The following is an 18,140-nucleotide window of genomic DNA, read 5'->3' on the forward strand; positions in this document are numbered from 1 at the left end:
CAATAGAAAACATTTGGTGCAATATAAAACAAAAAAACCAGCAGAGACGACCGAGGACTGCGGAGCAGCTAGAACCCTACATCAGCAAGAATGGGACAACAACATTCCTCTCCCAAAACTCCAGCAATCGGTCTCCTCACTTCCCAGATGTTTACAGACTGTTGTATAAAGAAGAGGGGATGCCACACAATGGTGGACACGTCCCGGCCCCAAGTTTTGCAAGATGTGTTGCTGCCATCAATTTTTAAATGTTTTTGGGTTTTTTTTGGAATTGGGGTTATACACGGCAGCTTATTCTGAAAAGTTTCCTGATAGTGCAGGTATATGCTAACGGTTAAATGGCCCTGTAGGGCATTACTATATAATCAAAGCAAAAGGATTATTGAACTATATGTAGTTACTGTAGCTTTTCCCCTTTCACAATCAGGCTAATTCTACCTATACTAAGAAAGCCTCCTCATGACCCCATGTTCCTTGTAAGCTTCCACTTCCTCACATGGTTTCCACTCATCCCTGTACTTTCTGAAAGCCTTGTTTACAAGAGATTGACCCCATTTCTCCTCTGTCATTGTCCGCTTGCCCCCTTAAATCTGTTTTACGCCCACAACATTCTATTGAAGCTGCATTTACAAAAGTGGCCAGTGACTTGCTGCAAAGATCAATGGCCACTTCTCTCAGCATGTATTCACGGACAGCTCCGGACACTTTAAGAACAGATGTCCACCTGTTCCTTCACTCTACTGATCTCTGCGTCATCTTCTCGTTGTCACCATGACCAATGATGGTTAAGTGCTCTTTATATATTTACACATTTTAGAATTGGAGATATATGTATTTTTTTAGACACAGCACCCCCTCTTGAGCATGGTTGGTGTCTTTCATTGCAGCTCATTCGGTCACGGATCAGCCTAGCCTGTCCAATGTAAAAAGACCTCAGAGGTTGGACTTGGCACTGGTTGCTCTACTTGGTAGATGTTAAGTTGCTGTCGCTTTCCTGCTCCGTAGTGTGCAGTCCGTCGCCGTCACCTCTCACATTGTCCAAGCTTCTCCTTGGTCTCAGCTTGACACAGTACTCCTACCCGTAGCGCCTGCACAGGGTCCGGCCCCTTCCTTAACTGGACGGAGAGTGCTCCTTGGTTCCATTCAGCCATTCACTGTTACTACTCTCCTTTATTAGGCATGCTTCCCCCATGAAGGATTCCTTGTTGTGATAGTTTGTGTGTTTCTGGTTCTGAACTCTGCTACTTCTGACAATCTTGACTCTGTAATCCTTGACCTCGGCACAGTTTCTGGACTGAGCTTTGCTTGTTGCCTGCCCTACTAGTCTGGACCTGGTTTGTGCACCTGTGCCACCAGTCCTGACTCACCTCTATACACTACCGTGTTTCCCCGAAAATAAGACACCCCCGAAAATAAGACACCCTCCAAAATTTGCAGAAGTCCCAAATATAAGGCACCCCCCGATAGTAAGGCATAGTAAAGTGTGCAGGCAAGTCAAGAGGCCTGTCTCCTACCTCCAGATGTATAGGTAGATCTGCAGAGCTCCCCCTGGTGGCCGGAAGCTGCAATACCATCCGTGCTTACAAGTGGTACAGGAACTTCTGTCTGCAGACAGGTACGTTACTTTACAGCCCTTTTTTATGGCTCTGTGTGTGAGTCAGGCAACCTGTGTGTGATTCTTAAGGCTGGGTTCTCACAGAGCATATTTCCAGCGGAAATCTCGCAGTTTGGCCACAGCAATAAACAGCAAGATTTCCGCCGGGAAAGTGCTGCTTCAAAACCCACGGCACTCAGACGCTTGTTTTGAAGCGACCTGGCTGCACGCTTTTCCGTTTCTGTGGCCAGTAAATCCGCACCACAACACCGGCTTCTCCCAGCTTTGCCGTGACAGATTTGCTGTCCCATGTGGACGAGATTTCTGAGAAATTTTATCCACAAAGCTGGCCAATTGAGGGATTAGCGGCCACAGACGGATTTGCCGTGGCGAAATAAGACACCCCCTGAAAATAAGACGTAGCGCATATTTGGGAGCAAAAATTAATATAAGACGCGTCTTATTTTCGGAGAAACAGGGTAGTTCAAACCTGCAAGTACTGCGACTTGGCCCATTGTAACATCATGAATGGCCTGGGGACCCCGCTGCAAAGAAGGTATCCCACTTGAAGGCGTTCTGCAGGTGCTGCCACCTCGAATAGCCGAAAGCCAAAACAGTGTGTGGCAAAGCAAATCCACATCTGTATGCCTGACCATTTTTAAGAGCCTTTGGTCTTCATCCTTCTCCCCTTCACGGAGGGTTGCACTCAGCTGCAAAAGTTTCCTGGTTATGTCCGCTGATTGACTGACAACTAACTGGGCAGACAGAAGAAGTGTAAGCCAAAACAGACGACTAAATCCAGGTCAGTACCAGCTGTCTCAGAGCACTGAAGAAGAACTACAGGTTTAAAGGGGTTGTCCCGCGCCGAAACGGGTTTTTTTTTTTTCAACCCCCCCCCCCCGTTCGGCGCGAGACAACCCCGATGCAGGGACGTACAGAAAGCTCACCGGAGCGCTTACCTTAATCCCCGCGCTCCGGTGACTTCTATACTTACCTGTGAAGATGGCCGCCGGGATCCTCTGCCTCCGTGGACCGCAGCTCTTCTGTGCGGTCCACTGCCGATTCCAGCCTCCTGATTGGCTGGAATCGGCACGTGACGGGGCGGAGCTACACGGAGCTACACGGAGCCCCATAGAGAACAGGAGAAGACCTGGACTGCGCAAGCGCGGCTAATTTGGCCATCGGAGGGCGAAAATTAGTCGGCACCATGGAGACGAGGACGCTAGCAACGGAGCAGGTAAGTATAAAACTTTTTATAACTTCTGTATGGCTCATAATTAATGCACAATGTATATTACAAAGTGCATTAATATGGCCATACAGAAGTGTATAGACCCACTTGCTGCCGCAGGACAACCCCTTTAAGTATATCAGGCAGTAGCTAAGTGAGGCAGTTCAGGGTCAGATACCAAATAATAGGACAGAGGGTTAAACCTGAAGAAGGGTGAAAGGTAAGTTAGGTCAGAGATCCAAAAAGCAATTCACGTAAATCACACCAGAGTTGCACTGATAAGAGACAATGTTTTTATATAGCAAAAACTCAGACAGGTAAGTATATATAGAAGGGCCAGCAGGAGGAAGGGGGGAATATTAGCAATAGAAACATTTATGATGGAAATCTCTTTAAAGGGGTTGTACCGCGCCGAAACTGGGTTTTTTTTCCAATAGCCCCCCCGTTCGGCGCGAGGCAAACCCGATGCAGGGGTTTAAAAAAAAAAAAAAGGATAGTACTTACCCAAATCCCTGCGCTCCGGTGACTTCTTACTTACCGTGCGAAGATGGCTGCCGGGATCTTTACCCTCGGTGGACCGCAGGTCTTCTCCCATGGTGCACCGTGGGCTCTGTGCGTTCCATTGCCGATTCCAGCCTCCTGATTGGCTGGAATCGGCACACGTGACAGGGCGGAGCTACGAGGAGCAGCTCTCCGGCACGAGCGGCCCCATTCAGAAGGGAGAAGACCGGACTGCGCAAGCGCGTCTAATCGGGCGATTAGACGCTGAAATTAGACGGCACCATGGAGACGAGGACGCCAGCAACGGAACAGGTAAGTGAATAACTTCTGTATGGCTCATAATTAATGCACAATGTACATTACAAAGTGCATTAATATGGCCATACAGAAGTGCTGAACCCCACTTGCTTTCGCGGGACAACCCCTTTAAGGTCTCCTTCACAAGTTCTATTAAAGGGGCTGTCCAGTTGTAAAAGTATTGATGGCCTATTCTCAGGATGGGTCATCAATATTAGATCAGTGGGAGTCCGCAAGCTGTTCTTTGCCCCAGTGCTCTCATGCACCAAATTGATTTCTACAGGAAGCAGACAGCTCCATTCCCACTGATGTGGTCAGGCTTGGTATTACATGCAAAGTCCCTATTGAAGTGAATGGTAACTTTGCCTGTGATACCAGAGCTGTCTATCCTGAAGATAGGCCATCAATAGCTTACAACTGGACAACCACTTGAAGAACCCAATGGGATTAAGCTAACAGAAAAAAACTCAGTACCTAAAGCATTTTGCTAGGGTGCCAATAAGCCCAAAAGCACTGCAGAAATTCTGTAAACCAAAATGTTGTGTATGTGGACAATTTCATGCTCCGCCAAAAATGCTGTATATATGTGAAACCAGCACTAAAGAAAACTCTTGAAAAGTTGGAAAATCAGGTTAGGATGACCTTCAAAGCCTAAATTCATAATTGTTAGACTGCAATCAAAATAGCAGCTTTAGTAATGTCTAAGATTTATGTCAACTTTTGGGCTGTCTGGGCATAGTTTTGTTCCTGTGTTTTTTCTAGCCCAGTTCTTGCTTCTTAGCATTGTAGCTTGTTTGCTCTTTTCCTGTTTGTATCCATCTTGTCATCCTTCCTAATTCAGCATTGCTCAGTTTGGTATTTTCATCTCTGGGTCCTAATGCCCTCTCATTGTTTGTCAGAGTCAGTGCTTCAGATAAAGTTTCTATCGGGGATTCTCAGGGACAGTGTGTCTGGTGTTAGGGTCATTGTCAGGAACAGACTAGGGAAAGCTAGAGTTGGGGTCAGTTATCTGTTCACCATCTTCCATCTGCTCCATTATCACGATCATCCAACTGTTCTAAATCTGACTACCACTACCATCATCCATTGTTATCATCATCTAATTACCATCATCATTCTGTTCCTGTGATCTATTGATGAGTGACTATTCTTGCATCTCTGTTACCTACTATGGTTGATCATGCTTCATTTAATTGCTCATTCAACTGCCCAATTATAGCACTACTGTAAGTCCGGGAGTAGCCAAGTACTGAAAGACATGGTTAGATCATGAGAAAGGGGAATGGTATAGGTGAAGTCCAACTCTGCTGTCTTGCGCCCAACTGGCATCATTACAATGAGCGTATTACAATTTGGTGAATCATCCAAATTCTACAGGGTTGTGATATCCATAGACATGCTTCTTACTGTAATGCCCCCATGTAGTTTTACTCATACCTGATATTCTTCTGTTACAATGTGCGTTTGCTGCTAATGACTCACCTGCCTTGTGAGGCAAGGGGATTCCCTGGTTCCCTGACATTGGCTTTCCTTGAGTATTTCGTGTTTCTGCTCCTGACCCCGGGTTGCAATATTGACTACATTTCAGTCCACTGCCTGCCCTGACCTCTGGCCTGAATTACCATACTGAACCTGTTGTCCATGATTTGACCTCCGACTTGTTCCTCGTGCTGAAGCCTGCTGCCTGCCTCGACCCGGACTGTCTAACTACGCTCCTATTCTCAGTCTCAGATACAGAGCCTAGGCTTATAGTAGCATCAGCTGCCAGAGCACTGGAAGCACTTCCTGAGTAACGGAATAAGGACCCCACATCCCACTGGTGGTGTTAAAGGGTGAAGACTGGAATATTTCAGGTGTTGCCTCAGAATTTGGTGCCAAGCCAAACCAAGCTGTGGTTTGATGGGTTCAGCTCCACTGATCATGACATCTACTATATGATATGTTAGAACTGACGCTACCTATGCAATGAAATGCAAGAAAAAGGGTTATTTTCTCATTTCTGGTAAACAGTGTGGGTGTGATCAGCTATTACGTCTACGTTTGGCAGGAGAATGACCTCCAGAACAAATATTTACTTACAATTATATAGTAATTATGGACTTTAGATATAATCTCATTATGAAGATGGGTAAACTTCTGACAGCTGCAGAAATCAAACCCTTATTTATAAATGCCCAGCAACGTAAGTTGCCAGAATGCCATGTTGGTCCTCTGCCAATAAGCCCAAACGACTATGGGGTTAAGAGTGTACTCGAGCAAATCCTTCAGATGGTGAAAGGGCCAAGAGGCAGCTGCTGCCTTCTTGTATTATTTCCTTTACTTAATAGAAGGACATACATAACACATACATGTAGTATCAGCAATGGAAATAATAATAATAATAATAAACTTTATTTGTATAGCGCCAACATATTCCGCAGCGCTGGAAACAATGTATCACACTTGCACGGTCTACTACAATGTATCCCAGTTTATGCACTGCCACCATATTCCCAGACCATATAAGTAAAACTCAGAGTGGCTTCCATAATGCCGAGTGGAGAATTAGGAACTAAGCAGGAGGAACAAAGGGGTGTGAGGACTTTTTTTGCCAGTTGACTTGAAGTTTTCATTGGTACATACAACTTTTGCTAACCTTTTATTGTGATTTCTTTGGGTGGTGGAATGAACATATAACAGCATTGGGTTTTTATGATTTTTTTACAATGTTCACCCTGCAGGAGGATAAATGAGGTGCTCTTTTTAATGTCTGTGTCTTTACGGATGCTAGCAGACCAATTATGTATTTTCTATTATTTTATTTTTTACGCAAAAAAGTTGCAGAACAGGCCCTTTTCTCACAGTTGAAAGTTTTTCTTTATTCAGCAGTTTTTAAGTCTTATTCTACATCCCAGTAGGGATTTGAAAATGTAATCTTTAGACCGTTCATATAACTCACCGCAATACTTCTGTATTGTTGTTTATTATTGGGTGCCATTGTTAGGCCTCCGGCTGCAATTACAACCCATCAATCCTCTGTGATTGCATTGCCGGGGAACTGATGGACTGACAGAGGGAGCTTCCTCTCTCTGCTAGCCACTAAGATGCCATAGTCCACATTGAACAATGACATCTAAGCGGCTTAATTGTTGGAAACAGAGTTATCTCTGATCCTGGCTGTTAGTGTAGGGTGCAAGCTGTAGAAAATAAGTAATGGTCTGCGCACAGGTCCAAGTCAGCCAATGACTGCTGTATAGGAGCGAACGATTGTCTGTATGGGGATGAATGATCGCTAATACAATTATCTGCCCCTACGTATCTTCGTTAATCAGTGCTCAGTCCAACACGCCACATTTACGTGCATGTAAAAGTACCTAAAGATCATAGTCCAGTGGCCACCCTTTATTAAAAAAAACAAAACACTAAGAGCATAAAAACTAGAGTATTTAATCAATTACAACCCAATCTAAGCCTCAGTTGTTCCCAAGGCGTGAAGGCTTGTATACATCCCCAAGCTGTAGTTACATTATGTCTAAACCTCTGTTGCAGCCTGAAACGTACAAGAATACATGTAACGCCTCATTCGATGATTGGCTCAACCAAGCTCCTTGTTCTACGGGATTTGAAGTGTTTTCTAGAATCCCAATTTGCTGGTAACATATTTACCTGGTTATAAATCTATTATTTGTTAGGGCAACAGTAACGCGTTAGTCTTATCGCAACATGTGCCGGGTTCCCACCAAGTGTCATGATTTCTGGAAACAAGTGTGATTGATACAGAGAGTAAACAGCCCCGCAATAAGTACAAATTGTAAACTATTAGGCTAATTTGTTCTTAGATATGCTGGAGCAAAGAAATTTGACTCTCAATGTGTCAAAAGTTGCCAAGTTACAGTCTGCACTATGTACTTACTGGTAAATCATGGAGTCCTGCTGAGTAAAAGGGGTTGTGGGGTGTTACAAATACACAGCAAGTTGAAATAGTTCATCAAGTTCAACATTTTATACCCAAAAAACTCAGTTGATTCGGAAGAAGGTAAAAACCCTTGGATCACATGGACTAATTTGCATTAGGGTGGAGATATTCCTTCCGGAACCCTACTGACAATCTTTATTAAAGCAACCCTCTGGTTTTGGAACATAATTCTGTCCTGGGACAGGAGGGGGCAGGGGGTATATTACCTGCAGTTGTTCTTTGTCATTCCTCCAGTTCCGCCAGTTTGGGGCTGTCTAAGATGGCTGCAGCAATTTTCTAACTACCTAATACACATTGTGCACTGCTCTCCGAATGGCCATGAACATCTCTGGCCAATCAGAGAGCAGATATAGTGCACTGTTAGTCCAACACTACCAATGCACTGTGGGGATAAGGTAGTCTGAAGATTGGGTCAGCTATGCTGGATGGCCAAGAACAAGAACCAAAACTGGAGGATCGGAGTGACGGCAGGTAGGTAATAACTCCCTCTCCCCTCCGGTCTGGGGGCAGAATTTTATTCCAAAACTATAGGATCCTTAAATGTCAGTAACTTCTTATTCTGTTTTTCAAGGAAGATGTCTAATCCTTTCCTTAAAGGGTTTGCCAATTTAGAAAAAAAAAAAAAAGGGTCCCAGGCTTCTGCTCCTCAAGTGCCTTCTGCGAGACAGTACATGGCCGGTTTCAGGATTATGTACACCCTTGGGCAATCCAGTATTTGTGCTCCCTCCACTGTCCTGTCCACAACTTAAAGTGTTCCCTCTATGCCCACCTCCACAAAGCAATTGCAGTCGCTTCTAAAAAACAAACAAACAAACAAAAAAATTGTGGTCCCTCTGTGACTTCCCCTGCAAATTTTGGTCCCCTATGGCCACCCACATCAAAACAGTGACCCGCCTATTGGCTGCCACAGCTGCCATTCCCCAAAACTCCATTCAAAGCCATGGACAACTTCATCTTCATTCCTTGCGCCTATCAGTGCTGGATGCCCACCCGGCCTGACTCCTCCGTTCACCATACTCCTCTTCAACGTCTCCATATCTCATGGCAAAGTGCTCTGAAGTGCAGAATGCAGGAGGCGGCGTTGGACTGGAAATGCATGCAGCACTGTTACATTGCGTCAGTAACAAAGTCTTGCACGGCTGGAGCAGCAGTGGGTCCCGGCATATGCCTGACCATGCCAGATGCTCATTCCAGCTCTGGGACAGTACCACTATCTTATTACTGTTACGGACCTCTTGCATCGCCCAATGATCGAGTACGAACGTTTGTAGGAATGTTCATTTACCCGATCATCAGCTGTATGAATGCGCCGCTGATCACCTGATGATCGAGCAAATGCTTGATCTTTGGGTGATCACATTTTTCATGCAGCACCTAAAATCTTCCTCGTTGGCTTCTCTAGACCGACTGTATACTACGGAACTTTTCTACGTGTGTTTATAGGACAAAACCAAAGTATGGAATCATTCCTGTCATTAATACGAGATACGGCGTCGGATACATCAGCGTTCTTAGCACGTCTACGCTTGAACGTGGCAATGTGCAGTGGTTGTCATGGTTACGGTGCGCGGTGGATCGCCGACACGTTCCGCACACACTTACTTCTTTATCTTTTTCCGCTAGCTTTGTTTTCAGGATATTTTCCAGATCTTCTTTTTGTTGCTGCAGCTGTTGGAATATAAATATAATTGTTAATACAAGGTAACAACACAGTAACGACCATTCACAGCCATTAAGATTACAGAAGGTGCACCCGAGGCCTGTGATTGGTTGTGATCAGTCTGTGACCTGCAATATGCTGGCTGAACTGCAGCTTGTAAACACAGCGACGGTGGGGGAATGACCCATGTGACGCGGAGCAGCGGAGATTTGAGATGGGTGAGTATAGGCTACTTTATTTTTTTTCCGCATGGTCAGCTGGTTAAGAAAATAATCCAGAAGACCCCTTTAAATCACCTGTTGTGTCAACATTGTTGCTGGCTTTTTAAACACTTTTCTCATCTCTATATTGAAAAACAATTCCTAACCAATAAGTGCTGGAATAATCCTTCACAGTACCACCTACTGGAATGGTAAAAACATCCTGAAATCCTGCAGTTCTCACACTGACCACTAAGCCTAATAATAGGCTGACACTTCCTGTTCTGTAGAGAAAACTTTTCAGCAATCATCTCATCTTCATCACAGGCAGGATTACACTGAGAGGAGACACGTACAATCATTGACAAAAAAATGCATGCAGACAAAAATGTTGGATTGCTGTAAAACTCGTCCTGCAGTTATGTTTCAGCCAGATATGTAAATGACTCGCTGATATACCCGGCTTTGCCCGAGATACGCTCGTACAGGTGTTTACGTGTTGTTTGCATGAAGTGGCAGTTACTTTAGAGAAATCGAGGAATAAAACCTGTATACACATAGAGGAGCATTAGATTCTCCTCAGCCTGCATGTACCGATGTCCCTCTGCAGAATGTGCCACCCCTCCCACTCTACCCACTTTTTACCCTTAAAAGGTAACGTCCCCTTTTTTTTTAACTCGTTTTATTGAAAATTAAGTAGCATAAAGAACATACAATCATAGACAGGTGCAGCACATAAATAGTACATAACCTTGTATAGTTAGATTGGTAGGGAGGTTCAGTCACCCTGATACATAAAAAATAACGATTTAATGCTTTCAAGTCAGATCAGATAAGCAGACCAAATCCCAAAGGCCACAGGTCCCGCTCCAGAACATGTATCCACTAGTGAGCACGCCTGAGCTCCAGAATAGATGAAGTCATTAATTGTGGTGAATATAACGTGAGGGGGGCATCACACCACAGACCCCACACTTTATCAAATTTCTCTGGACACCTACATCCCTTGTAGACTATATAATTATATGGCACCACTGAATTGACCAGCTTCCTCCACATTGAGAGTGAGGGGTTCTTACGATCCATCCATCGCAGTGCAATCGTTTTTCTAGCAAGGAACAAAGATTCCCGCAGAAAAATCTTTTTATGGTGTTGCCAGCTTTCTTCATCTAATATTCCAAATAGACAAATCTCTGGGCTCGGTGGAACAGGGACTTCCACAAGTTCAGAGAGGAAACCTGTGACCTCCCCCCCAGAAACTTTCAATAACAGGACACTCCCACATCATGTGCCAAAAATCGGAATATTCGCAGGAACACCTAATGCAGTTTGTAGACTGTATTCTGCCCATTTTATACAATCTTGCTGGAGTGAGATAACACTGATATACTATATACAGCTGGATCATTTTATTATTGGCTGCTGGGGATACATATAGAGGAGATTCCAAAAGCTCTTGGAACGTATCGTCTGTTAGAGTCGGTATCAGTGTCCTCCATTTTACTAGGGCAGAGGGTATATCTTGAGAGGCTCGTATTGAGATAAGGTGGGAGTACAGTGCCGATATGAGTCCCTGAGGGCCCTGGGAGCAAAGGATGCCTATTAAGGGGTAATGAGAAATAGCAGGTCTGGGCGGTGGGAACTGCGCCTGCAAAGCGTGTCTGATCTGGAGAAATCTATAGAAATGGGAGCGGGGTAGCTCGTATTTGTTCTGTAATTGCTCAAATGAAGACAGGGTGTTCCGTGTATAGAGGTCTGCCAGGGTCCGGATGCCATATTGTTCCCAAACCTGGGCATCTTCGAATCGGAGCACTTCCGGAAGCCCAGGATCACGCCAAAGGGGAGTGTCAGCTAGTATGTCCATGAACCGGCTAATTGACTTGGCCTGCCGCCAGACCTGAGAGGCTAACCTATGAATTGGTAACATTTTGCCTGTTAGAATGGAAGGAGATTCCAGCAAGGGCCACAATCTAGGGATTTTTAGGTAATGTCCTAGATGCGCCTCAGAGTTGGGGAGAGGGTCATCACTCAGCCAGCTTCTCAAGTGAATTAGCTGACTGGCCACATAGTAGAGGAACAGATCTGGCAGGGCAGCACCCGCATCTTGCTTCGGCCTTTGAAGTGTCGAGATTCGTAATTTGGGGCGGGAGTTTCCCCATATAAAGGAAGACATCAACGACTGCATGGATTTAAAGAAGCGGGTCGGGATATGTACCGACACATGCTGCATTATGTATAGGCACTTTGGTAATACTATCAGTTTGATAAGGTTAATGCGCCCCGCCACTGAAAGCGGCAAGGAGCCCCATATTTTAAACTTCGACCTGAATAGATCTATAAGGGGGTATACATTTAGCTCTAGAGACCTTCCCACATCATTGGTTATCTGTAACCCCAGGTATTTAAATTGATTGGAGATCTGGAGGCCACAGAGTGAGTCGATATCTGCCCAACGGCTTCCCCTGGAAACAGGCATCAGGGCCGATTTAGTCCAGTTGATTTGAAGGCCCGAAAAGTCACCAAATGTATTAATGAGATTTATTACGTGGGGGAGGGTTGACTCAGGGTCCGCCAAGAAAAGCAGGAGATCATCGGCGTATAAAGCCACCCGGTCTTCCCTGTCTCCTACTGCGACACCCCTGTATAGCTGGGTTTCTCATAGCAACATAGCTAGAGGTTCAATGGCCAGAGCAAATAGTATGGGGGATAGGGGACACCCCTGTCTAGTTCCTCTATGTAATTGGAAAAAGGGAGAGCAGGACCTATTAATGGAAATAGCTGCTAGGGGGGGATTTGTACAGAAGAGTGATCCAACGAATGAAGGTCTCACCGAAACCGAATCTCTGTAAAACCTGAAAAAGAATGGGCCATTCAATTGAATCGAATGCCTTTGCTGCATCTAAGGAGGCCAAGGCCCAGTCCTCTCCTCCGGTCGCCCCCACCTGCGTCACCACTTGGGCCCTCTGTAAGTTGTCTCTGGTGGACTTCCCGGGCATAAACCCTGTTTGATCCGGGTGGATTAAGTCCAGTATTATGGTATTGAAACGATTAGCCAGCATTTTAGTCAGAAGTTTGTAATCAGTATTAAGTAGGGAAATCGGCCTGTAAGAACCACAGTCTAGGGGGTCTTTATCCGGCTTTAGAATAAGTACTATTGTTGCTTCGTGGAAGGATGGAGGGAGATCTCCCTTCTCATAGGCCGCATTATACGCAGCAAGTAATGTAGGGAGCAGTATGTCTTGGTATTTGGCATACACCTCGATTGGGATGCCATCAGGGCCTGGCGATCTGCCTCTGGACATGCCCGAAAGCGCTTCCGTTAATTCGGTCAGAGTAAAGGGCGCATCTATAAATGCTTGTTGGTCCTGTGTGAGTGTCGGGAATGTAGGTTTATTTAGAAAATCGTTCAGGGTGTCCCGAGAATGGTGGAATTTGGTGTTGTACAACTCAGTGTAGAACTGTTGAAACCGCGTCCTGATCTGATCCGCATCCATAAGAACTTCTCCTGAATCAGATTTGACACGTAATATAGAGGGGGATGCTGAATTCTGGTGGACTAAAAGAGCCAGCAAGCTGCTGGATTGATTACCTTGTTCATAGTATTTTTGCTTAGCAAAGAAAGTGCACCTACGGGCCTTCTCCTGCAGATATAGGAGGTATTGTCTTCCTTGGCTCAACCACCTTGTTCTATTATCATCTGAGGGGTCTGCAACATAAGTTGCCTCCAATTTGGAGTATTCAGATGCCATCTCCTGCTCGCATCGGGAAGTGTTACGTTTAATAAAGGATATAGAGGAGCGTAGGCAACCTCTGAGGAAGGCCTTAAGCATCTCCCAGAGCAGTGCGTAACGTCCCTTTTTATTCAAATTTATCTTCAGACTGGAGGATGCAGCCCCTTCTTAGCCTTAAAGGCTCCATCCCTGCAATCCATGGCCGCTTCCTTATGTACTTTACAGTCTTTCAGTATATACACATAGAGGTCAGTTATACTCTCCTCAGTATATACACATAGAGGTCAGTCATATTCTCCTCAGTATGTACACAGAGGAGGGTTAGATTCTTCTCAGTATATACACATAGAGGTGAGGTAGATTCTCCTCGGTATATACACATAGAGGTGAGGTAGATTTTCCTCAGTATATACACATAGAGGTCAGTCATATTCTCCTCAGTATGTACACAGAGGAGGGTTAGATTCTTCTCAGTATATACACATAGAGGTGAGGTAGATTCTCCTCAGTATATACAAATAGAGGTGAGGTAGATTCTCCTCAGTATATACACATAGAGGTGAGGTGGATTCTCCTCAGTATATACACAGAGAGGTCAGTCATATTCTCCTCAGTATGTACACAGAGGAGGGTTAGATTCTTCTCAGTATATACACATAGAGGTGAGGTAGATTCTCCTCAGTATATACATATAGAGGTGAGGTAGATTCTCCTCAGTATATACATATAGAGGTGAGGTAGATTCTCCTCAGTATACACACATATAGGTGAGGTGGATTCTCCTCAGTATATACACACATAGAGGTGAGGTAGATTCTCCTCAGTATATACACACATAGAGGTGAGGTAGATTCTCCTCAGTATATACACATAGAGGTGAGGTAGATTCTCCTCAGTATATACACATAGAGGGGAGGTAGATTCTCCTCAGTATATACACACATAGAGGTGAGGTAGATTCTCCTCAGTATATACACATAGAGGGAGGTAGATTCTCCTCAGTATATACACATAGAGGTCAGTCATATTCTCCTCAGTATGTACACAGAGGAGGGTTAGATTCTCCTCAGTATATACACATAGAGGCAAGGTAGATTCTCCTCAGTATATACACAGAGAGGGGAGGTAGATTCTCCTCAGTATATACACAGAGGAGGGTTAGATTCTCCTCAGTATATACACATAGAGGTGAGGTAGATTCTCCTCAGTATATATACATAGAGGTGAGGTAGATTCTCCTCAGTATATACACATAGAGGTGAGGTAGATTCTCCTCAGTATATACACATAGAGGGGAGGTAGATTCTCCTCAGTATATACACATAGAGGGGAGGTAGATTCTCCTCAGTATATACACATAGAGGTGAGGTAGATTCTCCTCAGTATATACACATAGAGGTGAGGTAGATTCTCCTCAGTATATACACATAGAGGGGAGGTAGATTCTCCTCAGTATACAAATCATTTCCCTAGGCCTTATTGTTTCTGTGAAAAGAATCATGTATTGCAGTTTTTTACGCTTAGAATTGAATAATGAAGTTGCAACCCCTTTACATTTCCTATTTAGGACGTAAAGAACGGTCGTGGAAAATTCCATGTTTTTGCGGTTCAGATTGTGTGTTATTAGTTACATTACATGGGGGTACTTACTTTCGCACTTAGAAGTGAATAATCAAGTTGGGACCCCTTTACTTTTCCTATTTAGGACCTAAAGCATGGTCGTGACAAATTTCATGTTTGTATAACACCAGGAAGTTAGAGAATTATTGCTGAGTCAGTCAGTCACTGAGTGAGGGCTTTTGCCTTTATATATATAGATTACAGTTGTGGTGCGATCAGATACAGGGTCCTGTCACCAGAGGCCATAAAAGTGCTTCCCCCGTTGCCCTATAGAAAGGCTCTTAGAGGCGACTTCTGTGTAATGTACCTCTTGTTGAGCGATTGCTGACCACTAGGCGCCTCTATGACACACTCAAAGACATTTTGCCCAGTTAACAGACTTTGACAGGCGGCGCATCATTGGAATGAGAGGAACAGGACAAATTTCCTGCCATCCAGGCTGATCTGACCAAGCTGTTAGGAGGCGTTGGGAGCCGTGGTTATACGAGGGCACGCATACACGGCGAACAGGCTTGTTCAATCCGCCAACAAGAATGAGCAGATACAACAATTTCATTGTCCACCATCCAGACGCAGGTGACACCTTCTGCCCGAATCATTGCCAGGCGCTTAGCAGAAGGAAATTTAGTGCCATTATGTGCCCTGCCAATGACACCCCAAAACCTTTGCCTTTGCTTGTTTTGGTGTCGTAAGCGATATACCTGCACTGCTACAGACTGAAAGCAAACTGTCTTTAGTGATGAATCCAGGTTTAATTTGGCAACTGACGACGGCCGTGTTCTTTTCTGGAGACCTCAGGATGAGCGCCTTATTCCTGGCTTTGCTGTTGAGTGTCCCACTGCCCCTGCTGGTGTGATGGTCTGGGGGGCCATCGCATACAACAGTTGGTCCCCTCTAGTAGTGGTACGAGGGACAATGACAGCTCAGCGATATGTTCAGGACATCCTGCAGCCACATGTGTTCCTCCCCTGATGGCTTCCAAGGGGCTGCAGAATAATATACGGAATCTGTGTGCCTCCATGTCCGCTCGTATCTCATCATGTATCCAAGCTAGAGGCAGTACAACAGGGTACTAGAGTCTCCATGTCCGCTCGTATCACATCTTGTATCCAAACTAGAGGCGGTACAACAGGGTACTAGAGCCTCCACGCCCACCCGTATCACATCCTGTATCCAAGCTACTAGTGGTACAACAGGGTACTAGAGCTTCCATGTCCTCCCGTATCACATCTTGTATCCAAGCTAGAAGCGGTACAACAGGGTACTAGAGCCTCCATGCCCCCCGTATCACATCTTGTATCCAAGCTAGAGGTGGTACAACAGGGTACTAGAGCCTCCATGCCCCCCGTATCACATCTTGTATCCAAGCTAGAGGCAGTACAACAGGGTACTAGAGCCTCCATGCCTCGCGTATCACATCTTGTATCCAAGCTAGAAGCGGTACAACAGGGTACTAGAGCCTCCATGCCCCCCGTATCACATCTTGTATCCAAGCTAGAGGCAGTACAACAGGATACTAGAGCCTCCATGCCCCCCGTATCACATCTTGTATCCAAGCTAGAAGCGGTACAACAGGGTACTAGAGCCTCCATGCCCCCCGTATCACATCTTGTATCCAAGCTAGAGGCAGTACAACAGGATACTAGAGCCTCCATGCCCCCCGTATCACATCTTGTATCCAAGCTAGAAGCGGTACAACAGGGTACTAGAGCCTCCATGCCCTCCCATATCACACCTTGTATCCAATCTATTGGCGGTACAACAGGGTACTAGAGCCTTCTCTGAATTGTACAGTTTTCCCCAACACCCTTATCCTTTTGCTCTAATACTGCAATGACTTCCATATATCATTATATTCACACATAGAAAGTTTTATTAGTTTCCAACAACTCTTTCTTGGTGAGTTATTTTTTCTGTCAATGAGTGTATATATAAGATCCGCCATTCACGGCAGGTGATGGTCACAGCTCACCTCCTCCTCCTCCGTGTACTGGTTACAGAGAAGGCCACAGAACTGTCCCATAGAAGTCAATGTGTCTACGTGATCTGTCCCTGTCCAAGCAAGATATAGCGATACGGTGAAGGGTTCTGCTACAAGGATAAAGAGCTCTGATATTGGTCTTACGGATTCAGCCCTTGCACAACTTCCAACAATAGGACTGTAGATTCAGCGACATCTCAACATGCCAACAGACTGCTCATTATGGAGCTCAATGTGATGCCACCGGATCACTTCTGCCTCGTTCTCTGCCCTCACCAGTTGGATTCATAGAAAGCCTCTATTGTAATGCTGAAGTATCGTTTTTCATGAATTTCTAAAGACACTGAGCCCAACAATACCCAACGCTAAGCCGACAAAATGGGATACGTAAAGTTGCCATGACTTGGCACTGAGCTTGACAAGCAGCGAGAAAGTGTCTCTTTACATATCTAAAGGCGCCCTGATAGGGTGTCAGCGAGTCTGCGCTTCTGAACACTGTCATATTCTTCTAGAGGAGATGCTGAATGTTGGGCACAAGCTGTGTCTTATGGCTTATTATACACAACACCGACGGCACATGTAACAAAGGCATCATTACTGCCACTGTGAGAAAGATCACCGCAGACCGCTCTAATCGCGAGACCGGCCGCGCTCAGTCAGAGGAAAGGGAGTTTTTCCCAAGTATTATGGAAAGTTACATTCACCTTTTTTGCAGATTTTTGCTACAAATGACAATCCAAATCCGTCATCGGCGTTCATCCCTTTATTGTAGCGCATCTATAAGACTTCTAAATGTGTTACATGTATCCTGAATGGCCACTTCATTAGAGCCCCCATCTAGTAGCGCTGGACCTCCTTTGGCCTTCAGAACTGCAACAGTTTGTTGAGGCGTTGAGCCACAAGTATCAGAGGACTTCAGGTGCGCCAATAAAACCTTCCCCCCCACCATTACTGCTACTCTACCAGCTGACAGGAAGGGGTCATCGATTCATGCTGCTTGTGCCAAATTCTTACCTCCCATCAGTACGGCGCAACAGAAATCTGGACACATCTGACCAGGAGATACAAGTTTTGCGCTCTTTTGCCCGCTGGAGTCTCGCCTTTCTGTTTCTCTTAGACACAATGGCGCTGGAACTAGTCTTTTGCAGTTGTGTGTTTGGAGCACAAGCATTGTATTTAGCTTACTGTACAGCCTGTTGGTCAGAATGATTCCTGACATCCTCCTCTGACCCCCTTTAGTGAGGAGTTGTTTCCGTCCACAGGATCCCCTTTAGTTGGATGCTTTTCCTCAAATCACACCATTCTCAGTATACTCTCCACACCGTCACATGAGAAAACCCTCCACGGGGTACTGCTACTGATAACCGGGC

At 45.2% G+C, this 18,140-nt stretch overlaps 1 protein-coding gene across 1 annotated transcript in view; it reads right to left on the reverse strand.

Moving 5' to 3' along the window:
* Positions 1-18,140, reverse strand: part of C12H10orf67 (chromosome 12 C10orf67 homolog) — a 134,128-nt gene that overhangs the window by 65,462 nt on the left and 50,526 nt on the right. The window contains exon 9 of the mRNA XM_066585702.1: positions 9,181-9,246. Coding sequence (XP_066441799.1) covers positions 9,181-9,246 — 66 coding nt within the window. The remainder of the gene's footprint in view (positions 1-9,180; positions 9,247-18,140) is intronic.

The sequence above is a fragment of the Eleutherodactylus coqui genome, chromosome 12, assembly GCF_035609145.1.
Source record: "Eleutherodactylus coqui strain aEleCoq1 chromosome 12, aEleCoq1.hap1, whole genome shotgun sequence".
Lineage (NCBI taxonomy): Eukaryota > Metazoa > Chordata > Amphibia > Anura > Eleutherodactylidae > Eleutherodactylus > Eleutherodactylus coqui.